At 37.3% G+C, this 24,189-nt stretch overlaps 1 protein-coding gene across 2 annotated transcripts in view; it reads left to right on the top strand.

The window, feature by feature from the left end:
- Window positions 1-24,189, top strand: part of LOC139966700 (uncharacterized) — a 34,997-nt gene that overhangs the window by 4,707 nt on the left and 6,101 nt on the right. The window contains exons 1-3 of one of the 2 annotated variants that reach the window (XM_071969988.1): window positions 9,685-10,146; window positions 19,441-22,737; window positions 23,217-23,878. In XM_071969988.1, the coding sequence (XP_071826089.1) occupies window positions 19,542-22,737; window positions 23,217-23,878 (3,858 nt within the window). In that variant the 5' untranslated portion in view covers window positions 9,685-10,146; window positions 19,441-19,541. Of the gene's footprint in view, window positions 1-9,684; window positions 10,147-19,440; window positions 22,738-23,216; window positions 23,879-24,189 lie in introns of those variants that run through there. The other variant, XM_071969987.1, reaches the window with a different exon arrangement.

A 24,189-nucleotide genomic window follows, 5' to 3' on the forward strand; every position in this document is an offset into this window, starting at 1 on the left:
TATGGCTAAATTATGATCCTGTTCATGAGGATGGGTTTGTTAACTGTGTGGACTTTGTGCAGCATGTAATATTAGGACACTGTTTGGCAAATTATTGGAGCCAGGTGCCAGTCTATACTTTCACCTTTGCAGAAAAGTTCAGGCTTTCAAATTTGGGTTTGCAAATGCCTGTAAACCTCAATTTCGCTCCCCATATTTGTTTTCCCTATTTATATATATTAAAAATCTGATGTCAAGTGTCAGTGACCTACTGTAGGACAATTAAAATGGAGTGGAATTGCTGCCTACTGTAAGTGGTATATATTTATATTAGCTGGAAGTTTTTTCACTGATCTGGATTTTCCAACTACGATTTCAATTATATATTGTAGTACATTAGTGTAGCAGATATTAAAGTACTGTATTCTCAGGTAATTGTACTGTTGTAGTACGGTACTTTCATGTTTGAAGATGATGTTACTAGCCAGCAGAGCAGTTCACATACCCTTTAAGTTTAAAGCATAGAAGGTTCATCACAGAGCTTTATAATGTAACGAGCGGTAAAATAACACCTGGAGCTCTCATCAACAGGAAAACCAAAGCCCTTGTTGGAGTAGAGATATGACGATGGTTTCCCCGAGTCGTTTTGTAAGGGTACGACCTTACCGTAATTCAAGGCTTTGTTCAGATGAGGCACTGTGAGGTTTCCTGCTTGAAATAATGTGGATGTGGTACGGCTTTGTTTATATAGCGCTTTCTCATTTTACGGCGAAACGATAATGTACGATGTATTGCAGTATACAAGTTATATGTATGAACAGTATATGCATGTGTTTGTTGTTTGTTAAAAGTACAAGCGGTATCCAGATAATGAAATGGAGCCTGGAGGCAGGGTTAAAAAGCACCACCAGCATGGGCAGTGTCAGAATATCCTTTCTCAGGATACCTTTTAATGAAGAGCAATCAATACCAGTATGGGGCCTGTGGGCTTCCCTGTACCCCTTGCCTTTCCCACAACGTATTGGAGTCTTAATTTGCGTGAACTGAGAGCGTACTGTAGGTTACTGATGTGCATTAATACTTGATATCACTGTATATTCTATTACACATCTGTAAGTCTGAAGTGCAGATTTGGAAATAAAAGATTGTTGATTTGAAAATAAAGAATTTAAATAGAAACGTGTTCTATTATTTATAGGGTTTTACTAAAGTGTATCCACCCATCACACATCTGTGTAACCAGCTGCAGTACTTAACAATATTGAAGATATAGCTACTGTTTGTCTTTGGAGGTCCTAAGGGGACCTACTGTACTGTATGCCATCATGTTGAGTTAATTACTTTACAGGGGTTTTCCCTGGGATTTCGTGTGTGAAACTGATAAAGTTCTGGTTTTGACACTGGAGGGTGTGGGCGTACCTGTGGGAGAGGGGGGGGTCTGTGGTCATGGGGTTGCCGAGATAAATGTTGTTAACATCCTAATGTCAGTTATCCTAACAATAAATTAGATAAAAATACTATGTCAAATAGGCAGAAGAACTTGCCATAATTTAATGTTCACAGTCAATTTTTCAATGTCAGATGATGGTTGAAAATGGTTGAAAAGTTGGCTTGCAATCATTGTATTTTTTTTTTATTTCTCTCAAACAGTGATGCGGCCATTTTCGGTAATATTTTTGCAAGGCGTTTGCAAGAAACATATAGGTGGCGCCCTCACCGAAAGAATACCAGGGGAAACATGCTTTATATACCGCAGTATGCATTCAGTTTGTGCCTAATTACCTACATACATCTCCATTGAACATACAGTATACTACAGTACAGAATGTGCTTTTAATTTCCCATAAATCCTGGCCAAGCAAGCTTCTGGACAGAAGTCCTGTTTGTTAACTTGTTAAGAGTGCCTTTATCATATCATAACAATAATTATAACAAAGTCTGTACAATACTTTAGTGATTCATGTGTTTGCAGTGCAGTGTATGGGTATTTAAAGTTTATCTATCATCAAGCTTTGGGGGCATAAAGCTGTTTACATTTGACAGATCCAGCAGTAAGCAAACTTAAATCCCACTGATAAGAAGCTGCTTGTCTTGGATGACCATCGGTAAAGTTAGCTTTGCAAAGAATAAAGCAGGTTAATACAGATTCCAGGTTGACCTTATTTTGACTTGTCATCGTCAGAAATGACCATCATCTAAATAGATACATACAGTTGTTGACATTGGGAGGATTGACCCAGTTAGTGGTATTTACCTCGGATTTTGTTTTGTTTTGGGGGGTGGGGGGTTTCTTAGCATGGATCTTGTTCCTTGTAGAACTGTTTTTCAATTCTTTTATTCCTAGTAGCTCTTAAGGCAATCATTGTCAAGTGTCAATCTTACTAGTGACCACAGTTTGCATTCAGGGGGGAGGGAGAGGGGGGAGGGAGAGGGAGAAGGGAGAGGGGAATGAAGAGGGAGAGGGGGGACAGGGAGGGAAAGGGGGTGTAAGTTGTTAGAAGTTTATTAACACATTATGTATTGTAAGGCGAGCACACAGTTCTATATAACTATATAGCAAATTAATTTGTAAATATTCATCATGACCCTTTCAAGCTTGTGTAATTAACTGGATCTCAAATGTGCAAGAGTCCAGGGGGGGGGGGGGTTCATCTCTATTCCTGTATGTGAGGGAAAACACGATTCTCAATGTACTTCAAAAGTTCTCAATGATATTTATACACCTGTGCATGGGTGTAACATAAATTATTACTTTGTGTTTACACAGATGCTTGCAAAATTCATATCTAGACAAATAAGACATTTCAATTCCAATGTATTTTTCATAATAACTCTATGTAGAGAAATATAAGCACATGATTCCTGCTGTACAGTGTTGTGAAAATGTACAATGAAAAATTATGATTTCCTCTGCACAAAGAAAAGTAACATGGTTATCATATCTCCCTATTTTTTGGAAAACATCTTATAAAATTAATTTTATTGATAGTTTTACTTTGATGGAATTCCTACATCATAGAGTCTTTAAAACCTTTCATCAAACAGACTCTTCCGTCCTACATAGAACCTTCCAGCTAGATGGTGGTTTCTCTAGAGCTGTGTCCCTTTAAAAGGCGGCCATTTTGCTTAGAAAGATAACAACCACTTAAAATGCCAATAGAGTATTTTGATAGCAGCAAACATCTCCAGGCTACCAAGAGGGAGACATGATACAGACAGCAGCTCCCATGCTCTGTCCAGACCAACAATGCTTGGAATTTACTCTTTGAACCTGACCCTGAGTAGCCTCGCAGATGAAGGCCAGAGAGAGTTTGCTGTCTGATCAGTAGATTTATTTATTTACAATCTGAGCCAGTTTTTGACTGGAGGTCAAATGCAAGCTTTGTCCTTGCACTCTAGTCAACCTTAGACCATTCTTTTCTTCAAGGTTCGGTCAAATGGTTGTCAGTCTGACCGGTCAAGTGGCAGCCAGTTCCATAAAATTACAGTACATTGTGAGGAACTTTCATGTTGTTGAAATCTGCGATTTTGATACATGTTGAATATGACTTGTAAGTACTGTGGAAATTACTCATACATGTAGAGTAGTGCCTGTAGTAGGCCTGCTTTGTTGAATCCATTCATGTTCTGGTGTCTGCTTTTTCCAAACTTGTTGTGGTCGGATCTCTCCTGATAATATATCCTGCTTTGTGGTTAAAATATTTCATTGTTTGCTCATCTGGCCTTGAGTGGTTTGGGGTGAGTATTATCAAATATTTGTGTGATATGGGTTTGTTGACACATTCAACCAATTTTGGAAACCAGATGTTGTTATTTTTCATCCACTATATACTGTACTCTGTACATGTTCTAAGTATGTAGGGTGAAACTGGCCATGTCCAAATGCCAGAACTCGTACAGTAAATGATGTTGGGCAATGTCAGACTATGGCTTTAAAATTAGGCAGGTCCTTCCCTTTTATTTTGTGGTTAGAAATATTCAGCATAAATTTACCAAGGAAAACTGGTATCTCTTTACAATAATAAGAAGAACCATATATGATTTCAGGATAATTTTAGTAAAGACTAGAATTTAGTGTAAATGTGCAAAACTAAATACTGCACATGATGCAGTTACTTGTAACTTGTCTCTGTCAACGTATGTTACACATGTACACGCACACATATATTCCAATTCACTACGATTTCAGTTGTATAATGTGCAAGTAAATTGATACGCTATACGCATTAATTATGACTGCAGTTGGTCACAATTAATGTGGGTTTATGCAAGATTTAATACAGAAGTTGAAAAAAAAAAAATCAATCTAGTATTTGTATAGTGGGAACAAGGAACTTTGTGGATATGGGCAGAGTGTCGCCAGTTTGATTTGATCTGAATTCAGGGTCGGAAACTAAATTTTACTTTGTAACATAATATTTTTATATCATTTTATTGACACCCATTCAAGTTATCTTGCATACATGTAGTAAAACTGAACAGTGTTTTATCTGTGCAATGCATTTAGCGGTGCTTACACTGGATGTGGTCAATATCCACATACAATAATGTTTATGGCTTATTTGTGACCACATCCACCTTGGTTTCCATGTGTGCACTCTTCAAATGTACTGTTGGCTTATACTTGTAGATCATATTAAACCATCTTGTCTCACAAAAAAAAAAAACCCCTAATTCTCCCACACTCATGTTTCTGACAGTAATCGGACTCTAAGCTTACAGTAGTATATACATGACATTTATAGATGCACTTATATATATTACAGGAAGGAAATACATATTTCCTGCTAAAATTCTGAAGAGTGATTTACCAGAAAAGTAAACAAAACAAAGGTTCCTTCAATTCCACATTTACCTAGTACTGTATTTAGAATGCAAGCTTGCTGCTTTCAATTGTTATTCTTAGCATTGATTATGTAAACAGTAGTGCTTATTAATTATTTAATTGGTGACGAATATGGATCCTTTTTCTTTCTCTGAGAATATGAGATATTTCAAAGGTTTTTTTCTTCTTCAGGTTTGAATAATTCCCATGAAAGAGAAAGTACAGTATAAAGTTATGAATCTGTAAAAGTTATTTCTTTGAGTTTGTTTTGTGCAGTAGGTTCATTCAATCCTCATGGCTGTATGCACTATGCAGTACAGTTGGAGTGTACTTACTGTATGTATATAGTTCAATATTTATAAACATCACTTTTTAGCTTCTAAGATGCGTTGATAGCCCAATATCTATAAACATCACTGCTTAGCTTCTTAGACAAGTTTGTACTCTTCAGATCATTCACAATTAACCACCACTGTTAGTTCCTTCATCCTCGCAATAGGGGTACCCGTATATAGTGGTACCCATATAGTGGTACCCGCCATAGTGGTACCCTTATATAGTACCACTATACAGAAGATATATACACAGTAAATTGTGGGCTAGTTCATTGTAATGAAGTCATCAGGGTTTGTACTTTGTTGTACAACTGGTGATAAACATTTCATGAACACGCAGTAACTTTTAGCTTAAAAATTAAAACTTAGATATATGTCATACATACTGTATGTTTGTATTATACAGTACAGTACAGTACATGCCTAAAATATATTGTAAGCCCTCAGTATGACAGTTAATCCATATTCAAGGTAACTAGGATATTAAACTTGACAGGCCTGGTGTGATACCCTGCTGGTAGAGAATTGATCTGTAATATGATATTGTTACATTCAAGTGAGATTATACCATGGAGAGCTACAGGATATTACCTGAACACACACCACATGCAGTCACAGACCAGCAGCAATCTTGCTCTCTTCTGTGACAGTGTACTCATCTATAGATAACTTCCTATGGCTCGTGTTATCATACAGTTAGCACTGTTACTGTTATTATTAGCCCAGTGTAAATAGAAGAATTAAAATGTATGAACATAGTTTCTATTATTTAAGTTGTTTGGAAGGTTTTCTGAAAATTAAAATTAATTAGGAAAAATAGCCATCATTAAAATTAATTAAATATTCAGTGATCATGTGATGTGATGAACAGTCAGAGAGAGACAGACTACAAATCTTCCTCTTATGATAATAGATATGAATCAGGTAGCCAATGTCATCATTCATTTGAAAGCACTCAGTGGGATTACTCTGGACTAGAAATTAGGGGAAAAGAAGCTGTATGCCCTAGTGTAGTAGTGTGCATGATCAGCCAGAATAAAAGTCAGAAATATGTTTCTGAACTTTAGTCACAAATGTTTTTGAAGCCTAATTTGTTATATTCCTGTTCTATGGGATAGATTTTATAGGCATCTGTAATAGAAAGGTAGTAGGATGTTTAATTGCTGAGAAATGAGACCTCAAAAGTCAAGAAAATGCCAAAATGCCACGGTGGCGACAAATTGCGGAATTACCAAGTGTGATAAATCGGCCAATTGTAAAGCAATGCAACTGAAATTTTCAGAATATGCTTATTTCATGGTGTTCCAATCATATTATATAAATTTGGGAATTTGTGGAGAGGGTGCAGCAACAGCCATCTGTGATTTGACATGGAATGACCCAAAAAGGCAAACTATTACACCTATTTTCCTGTACTTAATGAGGTTAATGTTTATTCTCAAAGGTAACAACTAACATTTCTTTTTAATACGTCTATTGTTTGTCTATGCTGGACAATGGACCCTGATCTGCACAAAGCTCTTTTCTGATTAGTCAAAATAAAGAGAGTGGGTTGTCTGAATGACGTGTACACAGTAAGTCATGACTTGATCCACTACTAGGCTACTAGCAGTCTGGTAGGTGTTTATAATTTGTTGAATTGAGTAAACTAATGTACCCTTAGTTGTTACATTAAGGATTTATAGTGTGTGGATCGAATAATAAACTCTAACATCACCATAGCGACCGCACTCTGCAGTACCCATTGAACTTTCCATGTCTTGTGAAACAACGGGTCATATTGTTGTTTAATAAAAATCCAGAGAAAATTTTTTCTACAGCCAAAGGATGGACACAAGCTTCATGAATCTAGGCATTTACTTCTGTGTACTCAGACACTTGACCCAAATGACTGGTGTAATAATAGAAGTCTATAATTAGAGGTCCTTCTGCTATAATTAGTGGTGAGGCCTGGAGGAGTATGCATTGCCACGGAATTAGGACAAGTACAGAAACTGTCCACGTTTTTTCCTTCTCTACAGTGGAAGACAAAAGACAAAAGAATAATTATAATGTTAGTTCCAAACTGTTTACAGAACAGAACACAGAACAGTAGCATTAAGTTTGGGATTGGTGAAACTTTCTTTGTACATTCTCAGTTTATTGAAAAGTAAGTAAAAAATGAAGGGATTATTTTTAAGGTAGTCTGTATAGGCCCCAAATTATAGCTCATGCTATGATCGCTACAAGTTTTCAAAAAGTACTTTCCTGGAGCCTCTGGAGGTCTTTACTCTCCAAATTGTTCTCAGACATATTTAAGGAACACACTATAAGATGACTGAATGTTCCAGTGAGGAAAATTTCCTCAAAGCTCATATTACATAAAAACAGATTTCAGAATTTTGACCAAAGGTGACCATGTTTAAATATCTAGCATATTTGGGGCCAATACAACATACCTTAAGATTTAATTGAGGGTTCAGAATTTAAATGTTCACATTTAGTTGACTATTATTGAAGGTGACTACAGTAGCATACAAGGACCCAGGATTGGGGAACAATTTTAGTCTTCAAATTTGGGTAGCAGTTTTGATGGCTCTGAAGTTTGTCTGATATGAAAAGACTGTTTCCTATTTTCCTATTTAGCCGATTTTGCATAGCATTCTGCGATGCGATACTGTTAAAATTATTCCTACATGATGTGTGTGTGTGAGGTTTAATTGAAAAAAGCCCCTGCCGCCCTTTTTCAACCCCGCATTCAAATTTAGAAGTACAATAGAGCTGGGAAGATTCTCCTATCTGACCACTTTACATGTCCCAGGTCCTCACCCTGTTATTCATAAAATCCTGGATCCACCTTTGATTAGTGTGTACGGTTACCAATTACAGAATCAACTTTCTAGGATTTCACCCAAATTGTTTACCTGGACAGAACAAGGCTGGTAGCTGCTATGTAGAGATTAGAGTAATTTAGCTAACCATGGTTTGGTTATTTTGAAGTCTAAATCATGTACTGTACAGTATCTGTAACCAGTATTGTACACTTTGATCAATAGTTTAATCACTCTTGGCATATTGTACAGTAGTTATAAATTAGCACAAGTACAGGCTATATTCACTTGAAGTCGCGCATGTCCTTTTATGATGTATCTAGGTATTGTACAGTACTGTAGGTATACCTGCAGGCATATAACATGTTCAGTATGCAGGGCTAGGCCTTTAAACATCTGCATGGATGTGTCATAGTCTATTAATTGCTGTTGACTTCATTATATTATATTTTTACCCTCACATAGCAAATGTTGGATTCTGGAAGTCTGTTGTACCTGAATTTTCTTACCAGCACCTTTCCATTTACTATGTAGTATATTTCAATGCATGCATGTATGGCAAAAAAGGAAACAAAGAAAGAAAGAAAGGAGGGGTGGATTATTTTTAGACTTAGTTCAATAGGAACGGTTCCATAGGATCTTTGTTTGCCTTTAATAATGGGAAACAGGAGTAATAAATTCCTATTCGCTGCAGAATTCAACAACAAGTCATTTAAATGGTCCCTGACTTTACTGCCAGCTGTTTTGTCTGGCATAATTGCAGTGCAGTACAGAACCTCGTTAATATTTGAATGCCTGGAACTAGTGCATACACATAACAGTGAGTGTTGCCCTAAAGAATAGTGCAATTTTGTCAGCAAGGTCCTAGAAAACTCACAATTTGCTGTTAACAGACTCTGTGCCATATATATAGGAATAATTCTGAGTTAATTTTCACATACATGTAGGAGATATTGCACGGGAATTACAGCAGTGACTGATCCAGTAGGTGTAACTATGGCGACATACAGGGAAAGTTATATTAAACAATTGTGAGAGATGAGGGAAGTTATTAATTACTTGCTAAATTAATCTTCATTTTAATTACAGTTTGATCGAATACTGTACAATCTCATTTTATTTCATACCTGGAAGATTTGTAAAATTTGTTGGAAATAAAAAGCATAAAATAAAGTTTGTGTCCATCATTCAATGTCGTTAAGTTCATGCAGCTCTCTGAGTTTGGTTGCATTTGTTATGTAAACAATAACTTTGATCACTAAAGTAAAAGGTTGTGTCCTTCACTCCATGTGGCTAAGTACTGTATATTGATTCATGCAGCCAAGTTTGGTCTTGTTCGTTATGTAAACAATAACTTTGCTCGGAAAGAGGTCAATTTTGCGACCAGATTTTGGTTTTCCTATTAGCTCAAACCAATCTCTGGGATCATTAAACTTGTTTTTCCGTTTCTTAAATCCATTACTCCAATTCAACAGGCCATAATTTTATTTCAAAAGGAAATACTACACTTCCTTTGCCCCCCCTCTTCTGTTCCTCCTTTTACTCATGTTGGTCCTCTTTTTCCAAGTACTGTTTATTTAAATTCTTTAGGGTGCCAAGAATAACAGTAAACTACCTATTCCTAGTTACCAGGTTAATATTGACAATATTTGACAACAATACAGCAAAAGGGGAAAGAGAGAGAGAGAGATAAAGATAAAGATTATAAAAAAAAAGAGAGGTTTTTCCCTGACCTTTGACATGTCGATGGTACCTGGCTTGATAACTGGTGAGTCAGTGTACAGGTTCGCAGTCGATGAGAGAAGAGTCTGTCTGTTACACCACTTAACGTTTGCCAGGGTGTTTGTTCAAGATTTTGGAGATCAGTGATTCGCCAGGGAAGAATTGGTTTTAAAATATACAAATCGGGAACAAAGACTGTTTGCATGTGCAAATAAATATTACCTAAGTGTCAGAGTAGGGGGAAAAATAGGATACCAGCAGATAGAAGGAAGAAAGCTTTATACAGTTTATGAATCATTGGTTCCTGGTTGGAGTCATTAAGAGCAAGAGAGAGCCTGGAGATAGAGATAGGTTTGTCTTCCTGTGGTGATGCATCCTTGCACGATTTCCATTTAATGTGTGTTCTTGCATCTAGCGCCGAATGTTAATTTTGTCCAGAGGAGGACATTTCGTGCAACGACTGCCCCTTAATCTTGTGAGTTTCATCTTTCTTTTATTTATTTTTCTTTATTTTAACATAATTATTTCACATTTTACGGTCTATAGATAAGTTGACCATATTTTTGTCAGAAATTCTGGGGACATTCCACAGTGATGTTGATGTTGACATCACGCATCTGCTGTACATGCATGATTTAAGCATAATACAGTAAGTGATATGGGTGGGATTTTGAGATCTCAATGTTTGGTTTGAGTTGAAGAATGATGGTCAAATGGGTGTTTTTTTGCCCACATTTTTGTAATTATACATTCTTCGGTACAGGTAATTTTTTTCCCCTTCAAATTTACAGTATTCTGGGGCCTGTTCACAAATTTGGGAATCATTACTGACGGTACAGTACATGAAATTTGGAGACAATTCCCAGGACATTTTTTTCTTTAAAACAATGGCATCTTGATGGTGATAATCGTTCTCTTGTGTAGTAGCGCAGTTCTAATGTGATATGTATGGAAGATATGCCGTATTTGTTTCTCATCTTGCCTGAGAGGATGTGATAAGGTTTGTTGTGATTAAGTTACTGTCAAATCTATTAATATATAGAAGTTTTTAACAACTAACTTGTACAGTAGTACTCAGTTTTATAATGAGAAAAAAACCTGTTTTTAATTCCAGTATCTACAGTGTATAACATAAAATTGTATTTAATTGATCAAATTCTCATATCTAATCTGCTCTTACAATTATGACATTTTTGGAGTGATATGAATGCTTTCAGTGTGATTGAGAGAGAGAGACCTAATTTCGGTAAACTTAACTGATTGCGAGAGGGTGGGGTGGGGGGGGGGGTTGTGAGACGGAAAAAGTTTTAAAGAGTTTTTCAGTTTCGATCTGAACGAATCTCTTCATTTGATACCCTACTTTCATTTTCGTCACATAGTTTTGCTGACTTGTTGTAAATGATATGAGTGGTGCAGTAATTCTGTTTCTATGATCATCGTAAAAGGTATTATACAAAGTATATTGTCAAAAGTTTATCGGAATTTTCCAGAACTCTGCGTTGTTTTGTTTTTGTCTATGATGTTGTAGACATTGTGCCATGTAGTGAAACTGACATACAATACTGCATGTAATACTGTAGATTCCAAGTTCTTTCGAATCCCTACATGGCATGTACTGGGGATAAGATACCATACTCTATCAGCGATTTGTGCAAACACTATACTCCTACTGCAGGAGAAACGTCACATGCAGTCTGGTAGTCTTCGGACACTATATATGACTCCCATTTCTTCTGACCATTTATGTGTGTTAATCTTACCGTATTATAATTGGTAATCAGTTCTCAAGCCCTCAGAATCTTTGATGGCAGTACTTATAAGTTAGAAACTTTCGGCACTTGTTATACAGGCTCTAAATGTTAAGTTGGAGTTGGTGAAGGGAGGGGGAGGAGGGGGGGGGGTGCTGACAGGTACAAAGGTGTTGGACAGAAGTTTTGAAATAATAACTTTTTGTTTGGCTCCCTACTTAGTGAAATTGAAAACTCTTATATATATTGTAACCTGGATCAGGATATTTTGACCTTAATTGAAATTTGTTAGCTAGGTTACTATTTAACCACAATCACCAAGGGGTTATGAAAATCAAACTGGAGAGAATTATTCATGATTTTTTTCTTTGGGAAAAGTCAGGCATGCTGAACTTGTTAAAGTTATGGGGAGAGTTCAATAGCAGAGGAACTTTAACCGCAAGAATGGTCTGACCCCTAAGGGCATCCTTGAATGGCAGTTTACTATACAATGGATAGCCATGACACAATGTTGTTTTTTCAATCTTCCAGTGACCTGATGGGGTCTTTGGGATTGCAGCAGTGAAGGTTGGGTTCATTCTTTGATTTCCTTTCATGAGAGATTAGAGAATTCTATTCCTAGAACTAGAGATATTAACTTGTACTGATCAAATCAATACTGTATTTTAGTTCATGCAAATAGCATAGATCTGCAGTATTTAGTATTAAATTATTCTGTGTAGGATTCTTTCGGTTTCGTAAGTTGCCCCGGTGAGATTGCTTTATGTAAGTCTGTTTATGATATGATAAATTGATAATGAAGGACTTTGGTGAAATTTTGAACCCGGATTAATTTTTCAAACTGAGAATTTAAACCAAGTTTGAAGTTTAACATAAAATGGTGTAGAATAGAAGTACATTTGCCTGACATAAAAGTGCACAAATATGTCTCTCGTTGATATCACAGATTCTGGAAATTTCCAAAGATTTATCATGCATTATATTTAAGTAAGCAATGTATAGTACTGTAACTTAGGATTTCAGCAATAAGCTAGGGATAAGGTTTCTTCGCTAAAATTAGTTTTAAGTGAATAAGTTTGCTAAGTTGCCAAATGATATGCAGTCTATCACTATCCATCCCAATTTCCTCTTTCAGTTCTTTAAATTTGCTCATTCAGCTATAAAATTTGTTTTTACAACTGTTGTACATTGGGGCACATTCAGTATGTACAGTACCAACCATCCGGTAAATTTTTAATCTATCAGTTCAGTGAAAATTGTTTCTTCAAAATCAATCAATTTTGATTGCAGACGATTAAAAGATGATCAGATTGGTCCCAAAATTTTACCACTTGACTTTAATAATTACTAAAAGTAGTTTACTGGTGGTTGACCATTTGGGTATTTTCACCTGTACACACAGGAGGAATGTTTATATAGACAAAATAACAGTTTCAAATGAGGGGAAATGCTTGTTGAATGTTTAGCATGATCACATGACCATTATTTGACTTTCTAGCATATTTATGAACTCTACCGATGGTCAATGTTCAGATGCGATTGCACCCTGTAGTGATTAATAATAATTCAGTTAACAATCCTTTCAACATATATATTGCAAAGATGTGTGTAATACGTGGAAATTCTTTCGCATGCTACGTATGGAACTGTATGAATATAGATCATATCCGATGATCATAATTAAAACTGTAAGTTCACAGCGCATTGTTTCAGTTTGCTCGATACAGCGTATTGGGAATGATACCAACAGGGCTGACATGAATGCATGAAAAGGAAATTTCCTTTGTCATGGACATTTGATTTCTAATAGCATGGTACATTACAGTCATTGAGCAACAATGAATGTACTGTAGGGGACATACAATATATAACTGTCTCATACGGTACCCGACATACGTGACTCAGTGTCTGATTTGATAATTCTGTATATTGTGCAATATTGAATGGATTGTATAGTACAAGTTTACTGATTATATACTCAAGACTGTGATTTGTAACTCAGACACTTTTTGACATGGTTTCAAAATGTTATTAATATGTAACAGGTATCCAATGTTGAGTGACATCCTGTAGTCAAATTTGTATGTCACTCTAAAGAATTTTCAAGTCATTCAGCCAATATCTGGCACCATCTATTGTTATAGATTGCTTTGAACGAGTTTGAGCTTTATATATTATATCTATATGCTTCGATTCAGGTCTCTAATTTTGACACAACAGGTTACATATACATGAATAACTTTACAGGAAGTTTTTAATAGCCATACAGGAACTAAAGCTAACTAATTACTTCCCCACGCATCCATCCCCCTGTGTATTATATACCCATCTTACAAATCATTGTTCAGATAACACCTAGCCCTCACATCTGTTCAATGTTTTGAAATTAACCTTTGATCGTTAGACCAGCTTAATTAAGGCACCTAAATAAACAATATAAAATACAAGAAAAGGCTGCAGGAGCTGCAAAATCCTCCTGAGCAGTTATGATGAATCCATATCATACAATAGGGATTACCTGTGCAGACCTACAGTACAGTGTATATAATATTGTGCAACTGCAGAGCACAATTTAATAATATTTGTCCTACACATGCAGCCTTGCTGCATGATACTGCAGCCTCCTCCTCAGCATCAACTGTATGTCTGACATGGTACGTACCTTATCGAAACATTTTTTCAGGGGGTGTCACTACCCGACAAGCCCTATAGGGTTTTTTAGTACACTTACTTTCACAAGTGTTGTTTCTTATTTCCTTCTATGTCATACTGTATGTCATACTTATGTTGTGATAGAACAAAAATAAATAATGAAAATGAAATGAAAATGAAACTGGACTGTCTCTTGAGCTTATGAATCCATGTAATATGTAATTAAATTGCAATAAAGCTATTTGCTGGTGATGTTACCAAACATTAAATATTCGGCTTTCGAACATTTTGGTCAAGAGGGATATTGGAAGAGGGAGAAATAATATGTTCAAAGATGGGAGAATTAACATTAATTTGTTTTGTATTTTCTTTTGTTATGCCTTCTTTGACTTGATGTTGGAAAGTTGGACATGAAACAAATATTCCAGACAATCTCACAAAACTTATCTCTTGGAAGGTCTTTAGGTCATGTGTGTGCAGGTAAAAGATAAAGTACTCATGCTAAAAAAAGCACTATACATAGAGAGATACAACTTTCTATTATACTCTACAGGATCCTAATCTAATGTGCTTGGTTGATATTTTACTCTGAATTAATAAGTAAAAACAAACTGATAGATGGCTGGGCATCCATCATTATAAGATGATATAAAATGATGAAAGATCACAAGATGATATTGATGGCAAGCTGTTTACTTTGTAATAGCCCAAAACTGGTTAAATACTAACCAATATAGTGAATAGGACCAAATTGCCTTCTGAACTACATGAAGCAATGAGTGTGGTAGTTAGGTTACTTTGATGTTTGTTTTTATTAAATATTCTATCCAAAAAATTTTCAGATGGACTGATTTTTATTAAGCCACCTGGACAAATATTTCCTGCATTTGGTACCATTTGCTTTTTGAATCGATACTGACGTAATTTGGGTTCTACCGTACAAGATTCTGTGTTTGTCCTCACAAGGTTAAAATGAGCTCGTGACTGTTTCTGAGTCAGGATATAAATTTAAAACAGATGGCATTTAGTTCTAAGTTATTTTATGTTCAGGATGCTTTTTGATGTTGCAGTTAAGTACACGTTCCCACAGTACAGTACTGCTGTACTGTATATATGTGCCTGCTCTTGATTGGTTCTCTCACAGTCCTGAGGAGATGAATTGTTTAAGTTCCACCCACGTGACCCACCACACCCTTACAGCACCTTTTAGCCAAGATTCCCAGATTAACACTTCTAATACTTCATCCCACCTGCTTAACTTTAATACATACGGTACTGTAGGTTTCCATATAGTACTCAATATCATTCCCATTTTGCCAATTACCAACAGTCTACAGCTCTAGACATAATAACTTTATATGTGGCCAGGAAAGTTAGTTTACTTGATCTTGTTGGTGAAGTATCCAAGTTTTTAAAAACAGATATAGTACTTTTTTTTTTTTTTTTTAAATTTTTTGTACATTTTTGGCACATTCTGGAATCTCTTGTCTTTTGTGTATTAAAATTGATTTGGAGGCAACATTATTCAGAAACAAACCCATTGTCATGGTAACATCACAGCTGTGTTATGGTAAACTAGTCTGAACCCAAATATGTACATTGATGATGGAGTTATATGTCATACTGAGGCATCAATCTGTACAGGTATGTAAAATATAGGACCTCAAGACAGTATTATATATTGTAGGTACATGTGTTCTCGAGTATCATGCAGGGTTATGGAGTGCCATTTATACCATCAATAAAAGACCTGTGGGAACAGTTTATGCCTAGTCTGGAAAAGCTATTACCTTAAAGAGAAGGTACATTACAACATACAGCTTGGTACATGACAAGGTATCTTACTGTATATAGAAACTACATACGAGAACGTTAGTGCCTTGCAATCTGCATCGCAGATTGTTATATGCAAGGAAACATTCATGGAAAACAAATTAACTGTGAGAAAAAAGTTCATAGTACTGTGGATGTAAAGTACAGTATTTATAGCAGATTCTGAATTCTCAAACTTGCTATTTCAGTAATATATTATATTTGAATAAAAATTCAGAAATCTATCAGTTTGCTGTAAAACAATTTAAACCGCTTAATGTGCAGCAGGGGTCTTCAAAACTAGACATTATTTAGATATATGGTGAGTGATGTTGTTCAGTATATGATTTACAGTGCTATGCCTTATTTAGTTTTGTTGTATGTGTCATACAGGGTTACACATGTGTATGAGTAGGATTTGTCAAAAAGACTCTTTAGTGATATGTCCATGTTCATGCCAGTGATATTAACTGATATACAGAGCCCTGGCGTAAAAATGTACGCTGCTGCTACTAACAATGCAAATAAATGTTTGGTAATTATATTAATGAAAGTATTTCAGAGCATCCTATTTTATTGTGTGAGCCTTTGAGATTTGGTTGCTCATACAGAAGGCTGAAAAAAGAAAGAGAGAAACAAAAAATACTCAACATAGATGCAATGTTACTGTAAATGAATGACCAGTGGAGAATGTGTTCGATATTGTGTAAATGACACTTCATAAAGCAGCATGTGTACAGTGCAGTACCTCAGAGAGCTGGGTATATTACTTAATATTAATGTGCACATCTTACAGAGCATGAATATTTATATGTCAGAGTCCCATCATACAGTATCTGTGAAGAGTTTTGTTGTTCCATGTACTGTAACAGAGTGGTTGCACGCAGCCGTCACAGCCTGTCACATATATACCGCTCTTTCAGTATTGGTTTTCCATCAGAACCTGGGTCAATACATTGACTGTAGATATTTCATTTCCAGCTGTGTGTGCCTTGCATTTTAAATTGAATATCTTGTACAAATAAATTAGTTACTTCAGTCTATAGTACTGTGTTCATGTATACAACAACAACAAAAATTGCTGTTTTGGCCAGTAATTTGTTGCTTAGATGTACAGTTTACCTATGCACTACTGTAGATTCCCAGAATATATTTTAGTGTTCAGTTTTTCGTAACATTCAATTCGTTCAAATTAACATGTTGAAGAGAGCTAGCTGTGATGATCCTACAGGTAAATAATGACTCCATTTGAAAGAATTTTAGTGTCTGGTTCAATATACTGTACATGTCTGTAAAATGCAAAAGTGTTTCTATATATATAAAAGACCAGCATTTAATAGTACTTAATATGCCAAGTTGCTAAAAAACTGATCAATCACCATTACAAGGCGACTCATTACATCATCCATTTTATGTACTGTACATCAATTCTAGGAATGTACTTCCTGCAGGAATATAATGATGTCATTTGTACGTGTAACGATAATATATTTTCTGAATTGCTTCATTTGGAGTGGTATATTAGAAATTTATTTCTCATTTGTTTCTACAAGATGAATTCAGTATATTAACATTACAATAGGTAGGAGGTTAACAAATGAAGGACACTAGAAAAACTGCAATCTCAGCTAGTGACCAACAATATACTTTGTGGGGTGTATGTGCTTTTTATCACGTATAGTTAAGCTTTGTGTGTGACCTAAAATAGGTCGGGAATTAGGAAATTCCCATCTGACAGATTGTACATGTATTCAGATAAAGAGATGTTTGCCAACTATTGATGAAATAGTTTTACTGTATTTTGACATCAATTATCTTTGTGGGAAGTTCCTTAAATAGTGTATTAGCTGCAGAGCCTGTCATTGAGCAGAATGTTTTATTTAGCATTGACTATGGATACAGGAGAGGGTGGGGCATCGGGTGGGGTCCAGCCTAGTGTTCTCCCCCTTATCAGTGGATAAATTTATTCGCTGTGCCCCTTCTTAGCTTGTTATTTGACGAGTAGCCATTTTTGTATCTAACTATACTGTACAGTGCTTACAGTACCTACATAAACTTGTTCGGGAGTTGTGATTGGGTGCCCATACTGCTTAACCATTTTGCAGGTATGCTGACAAGAGAGGTGGCCTGCATACTGTACTTTTTTCTGCTATGTATATATATGAAGAGAGGAGTTTCAGTGAATAGGTATTCAATTAAAACATCAGAAAATTTCCCACAACATTTCTGGTTTTATCGAATACACTTTTGAGTTACAACAACAACAAATTGCAGGATGAAGCTTAAATGGGGGGTTAAGTTGCAGTATTTTCCTTGGCACTAGTAGTCTATTTCAGTATGATCTGTTTGATTTTCCACTCAACTTCTCCATTTTGTATCCAGGTTGATTCCAATCCATGGTAAAAGATCCACTTTATGCTTGCCCACATGATGCCAAAGTGATATCTCAATATTATCTTGACATACAGAATTTATCCAAAATCAGGCTCCTTCCCAAATTTGATGTGTTACAAAGACGCTCAATATTGCACTCTTCTGTAATTGGTAGTAGCCCTTTAAGCTGAAATTTTTATGCATAGTCCTTTGCAATGTTAAAGGCAATTGTGTCCAGGGTTATATCAAACTGACATTGCATTTCCTATGAGTCATCCCTGGTTGGGTAGGCAACATACACCACAAGCCATTGTATGGAAATACATCTCTGGGTGTTTACTGTTCAGCATGATCACATGAACCAGCTTTCAATGTAAGCATGGTTTGTTTGGTCTGAAAGCTTGTCACCACAAAGAACTTTCCTCCAGGAAAGGTTTTAGATGTAATTACCTTTCAAGATGTAGTTAAGACATATACAGCACCTACCCTGGGAGTCTGGGATAACTGCTGCCTGTAGGCTTTAGAGATTTGTACTTAAGTGGTGTCTGTTTGGTTTAATTTTCCGATGTGAAATTTCCAGGTTTGATCTACTGTAAGTCACCTCTCAAGATTCCTTGGTTCACTTTGAAAGATCTTCAAATAATTAGGATAGAGTACTCTGCTGATTGTGTGTTAATCAAAGATCAAAATGAAGTCCTTTGATACAATTTGATTTGCTCTTAGACTTTTGGTTAGTATGTAGTTTTATAGATGCTTTACTTGTCTCTTCCATACCGAGTTCCACACAGATCCAAAACAAACTTCAATGACACAACAGCTAACTTGTTGTTTGACATTAGTATGTTGTACAGTACAGTACTGTAGGTATATCTACAGACCACAACTTACACAAATTTAGTTATTGAGAAGAAAGTATTGATTACACATTGTTTATATCTCACAAAAAGCAGAAAAAAATGTATAAGCTGAGTGATGTGACAACCGACACTCTTCTCATATGTTCATGGCTCAAGAACATGATGCAGAGAAGATAAGCAACATGTTCACATACTGTAGCATTATGAAACAAATTAATATAAATTGTGTTTTTTTTTTAATTTTTTTTGTTTTTTTGCAACAGTTTCATGCCTTTTCAACAAGAGATCTGACCTTTGACAATTACTCTTCTTTCTTCTTTCTTTCAGAGCATTGTCTCACTAGTTTTATATTTTCAAGATGGAAGCTTTAAAGAGGATGCACTGCCAACCAAAGATTGGTACCATTGTCCTGAAAGATCTGTTTCAAGATGGGCTCCATCTCCAACAATTCCGGACAAGTGGTGTGTGATGCCTTCACTCCCCACTTTTTCAAACCAACTTACTGCATTCATTGTTTCAAATCAAAAGCTGTTCATTCCATCAAGATGCCTTCACAACAAAATACACTAAATGGCCACCATCATGAAATAATGGAGAATGAAAAGCCAATGCTTGGATCTGTCAATGCTGCTAAAGCAAATCTGTGGATAAAAAATGAAACTTCGAAAGAAACCAGTTTTGGAAGTTCGATTAGTCCCCTTAAAGCAGGGAGGAAACCAGTTTTGAGATCTCGTTTTGGCCGTCAGACCACACCTGCAGATAGCAAGCTATGTCATCCAAAAAGAAGCCCTGCTAATATCCAAAATGCCTACCAACCTTGCCCAGTGATACAAAATCATCAGTATTCGAAAGGAGCAGTGAGCAATAAGAATGCGGATTGGAATGGAATCATTGTTGATGGTACCTCCGCTAACTATGACCATGTATCTCTCCCTCCATCGAATGGTGAAATTGCAAGTTTGAATGGAGGTAACCCCTCTGATGAAAATCTTTATGAACCAATATTTCCATCAGATGGCAATATTGAAAACTTTGATAACCAGACTAATACAATCTTGGAGAGCAAAAAGATCAATCAGAGATCCCACTCGGATGCTGCTTCATACCGAAAGCAATGTAAGCATTCTTCAAGGCGCATCAGCACACCGACTACAATGATACCCGAGTCAGTACCATGCCGGAGCGTCTTGGAGTTTCAGAAAGTAGCTGGTCGATTAAAGCACACCGGCCGCAGAGATAGTTCTGGATCTCCTCCAGAGGGAGAGGTTGGAGTCCTCATTCATGCTTCCCAGCAGCAGAAGAAGATTTTTGCCCCTCGCTGTGGCTACTCGCAGGTTGATACACCTGGTTGTCTTCCAGACAGAGGCAGAAAAGTGGTACCACAGAGACGGCATAACAGAGGGCCATCCTCTTCACAAACTAAAACAAATGCCAACGTAAGCAAAACCCATAATGGATCACCATATCATGAAAAAGCTTGCCTGAAGTCGTCAGCATCATCTACTTCATCAGGAGAATTTGGCTGTGATGAAGCATCCAAAAGTCGTTCAAGCTCGGTTACTAGTTGCCCTACGGCACCAGCTGTTCCAGTCAGAACTGACTCAAGGAAAAAGAACAAGAAGAGCAGTGAAAAGCCAGGCTTTGTACTGGAATCTTTTCTACCAGAGAGCATAACCATAGTTTCTGCTGATGGCACCAGGGAGGTGCTAACAGCCAGTGGTACTTTTGAAACGAATGCAAAGGATGGTAAGCAACAGGATAAAGCAGTTAGCGAGGGTTTAGAAACCTCAACTAGAGATCAAACTTTAGAAAATGTCACTTCACAGACAAACATACCAAATGGTAGTAGAACAGATATTGGACAACCACTGTCATCTGCTGTATCCTCTTGTTCAGATGTTGCATATGAGGTGATAACTGTTGGGCCCATACATAATCATGAAAATGAACCACTTGAAGGTTATCAGCCAACCACCGAACCATGGTCAGAATACCCCACTGGGGGCAATACACCAGCTACAGAAGATGCTTCATGCAATGGATTATCTAACATAAATTCAAAGGGGGAGGTTGCAACATCTTGTGGAGGTGAAGACAGCATTCCACCTTTTCCAATCATTTTACATGATGATAATGAACACAAAACAAAGAATAGACACTCAGAAAATTACAAAGTACCCATCTTCATAAAGCAACAAGATTATGACAACTTAGGTACTGTTCAAGCGGATCAGGACTACGAGGCTATGCAACTTCTGCAACCAGATGGAGAGAGCAGAAAGGAAACATCATCGGTCCCTCATACATGCAAGGAAGTGGAGGAAGATCAGTACTACTTGCAACCTGCGGATATAAAGGAACCAAGCGGGGATGGAGAAAGTCATACCGATGCAGCAGTTAATGAAGACGAATATGAACTTGTCAGGCATGTCCCTAATCCAACAACCCCTTTAGCAGAAGAAGAGAAAGCTATGAAGGAGAAAGATCTTCGAGGGCCTGACCCTAGAAGGTCTAGATCCAAGACGCATCCTATGTTTTGTAAAGAAGGGCACCTGGTCAGTGGCGTTATGCCACATGCTGCTGCTGTGAGTAAAAGCAAAATGAAAAGGACTGCTCCTAGGCCACCGGAGTTTTCAAAGGACTCCATGCCTCGAACTCCGCCTCCTCCCCCGCCAACTGATGTTTCTCACCGTATGTCCAAAGACTTACATGAAGGCATCCTGCGATACCATCGTTCAGCACACGCCGCAAAGGGTCTTCATGTCTTGAAGACGTCGGACTTTGAAAAGCGGATGAAATCCCAGATGCAGCTGTTAAAAACAGAAACAAAACCCAGCCAAATGTCCGTCGACGCAGAGAAGGAGAATGCTAATATAAGACAGGAACCTGAAATAGAGGACAGGAAAATTGTAGACAATGCAACCTGCTCAGAAAGGAGATACAAAGTTATACCAAACCTCCATGTGTCAGCAAGTAGAGGGAAGAGTGCTCCAAAGCCAATGGTCTCACCACCAAGGACTCACCTATTGCACCAGCTACATTTACAAAGTGAGAGTCCACCTTCCAGTGGCAGCCACGAAAGCAGGCAGAAGGAAAAGAAATCTCTGATGTTCTGGAAGAAGAGGAAGAGGAAGGATGAAGGTGGCAGTCCAGAGAGGGAATACAACACAGAGATTGTAACACAATGGTTGGAAAAATTAGATGAAGCAACTTCTGTTGACCAGAGGCATTCTTGGGAGCGAATGGAAGTGATCAACGCTTACAAAGGTCAGGAAACTGCTGTCATAGGATACAAAGATCAAGTGGATGGGCACGAAACAAAAAATACTGGCCAAGCAGATATCGCCTGTGGTGGGAAGAGGAAGGCTCCGAAGCCTCCGAGGGAAACCGTCTCTTCCAGCGATTCTACCTCACAACCTTCACCAAAGCCATTAGAGAGAAAAAACTCTACAGATATCGAGAAGTCAAATGACAAGTCTAGAGAAGCGAGTAGTGTCACTACCAGTGGCAGTGATCAGATCAATCAAGAGCTTGTCGATCTTCCTGTCAAACCTCCCCCAAGAACCAAATCACAAAGAAAGAGGAGGGAGACAATCCATGAAGCTCCAGAGTATGTCAACTTGGGTAAGTTTTGGAACTTTTCCTTCCTGTGTTTTCAATTTCTTCTTGTAATTCTAACCATGTTGCATTTTCTGTGTTTACAGACCTTTCATTTGATTTGTTTCTGTAAGCATGTGTGTCATGACTCTCATGAGGTATTTCAGAATGTGTCTGTACATTTCAAAGTATTGTTACAAACAACAAGGAGGTGTTATCCTTGGGTTATTTTTTGTAAGAAAATAATGGTTCTAACTCTAAGTCTGTGTCTTCAAAGTTGCTTTATTTGTCTCATGGCGTTACCTCTGTGCAACGGTGTCTTTTACCATTTGAGTTGACATTCACTCTGAGTTAGGGGATCTTCTGAAGTCAAATATTAAGAGTCCTGATACAAGCACAAAACTAATTCCTCATTTCTCCTCCAATTCCAAGCCTGTCTCCTGTTGGGGTGTAATCATAACTTGAAACTAAAATTTCAGCATATATTAATCCTTTTCTTACTACAGCGTTCTTGAAACATAGCAAGACTCCACCTGCTAAGCCTCGTCGACGTGTCCGTGCTACAAGAAGTCTGACCACAGGGTTTGAAAACCTTCCCTCTGCTACCAAGAGGATGGCCCCAAAGGCTCCCGATGAGGATGCAGCCAGCAATGGCAAAGCAGAGTTCCATTCAACCTCTGACCCAGAGTCAGCGATGAATGATTTAGACGAAGCTCTGAATGCCTTAGTGCCATTGAAGTCTGTGTTGAAAAAGAAAACATCAGAAAGTGTCACTGTTGCTGTCAGAGATGCAGAAACACCACCAAAGAGACCCGTCAGGCTAATTCATGCAGATGCTGAACCTCCTGAGAGCCACCAATATGGACTTCCGAAGAGCGGCTATGTTAATTTGGAGGTGAAGCAAATCAATTGTGGAAGGACTCCTGACGAAATCTCTGGAGCTCAGGAAAAAGATGCATCTATCTTGCGTCAGATTCAATCCATGCAAAGTCAGACTCTTGCCCATCTCGGTCAACTTTATCCAATGAACAATCTGACCAAGGAATTGTTTCAGGAGAGATCCTGGCAAGACTTTATCATTCACGAGAGGACCTTGTCATTTGCTGATGAGAAGACGTTTTGTTTCAGGGCCGAGCTGAAGGAACACTCAGAGGAGTTTGGCATTATGGTAAGTTTGTGTGCACATACATTACACAGTGTTTAATTGTTTCCCCCCAGTGCTTAGAGCTGGCCTTGCTTCAGGAATTTCTGAGAACCAATGGTTATTTGCATATTTTCACTTAGTTGAAGTTTAAGCTGACCAATGGTATGTTGTTCTACATTGATGCATGATTTTCAATCGGCAACGGGAAAATTCCACAGAATTTTACAGATTTTGGTAGATGAGATTGATGCAGACTTGATTGATCAGCTACTATGATCTCTTATTACTCTTGCTTGTTTGCCTCATCGACATGTCATCAGCTCTTCATGTTTGTC

The sequence above is a fragment of the Apostichopus japonicus genome, chromosome 4 (assembly GCF_037975245.1).
Source record: "Apostichopus japonicus isolate 1M-3 chromosome 4, ASM3797524v1, whole genome shotgun sequence".
NCBI classification, from domain to species: Eukaryota; Metazoa; Echinodermata; class Holothuroidea; order Aspidochirotida; family Stichopodidae; genus Apostichopus; species Apostichopus japonicus.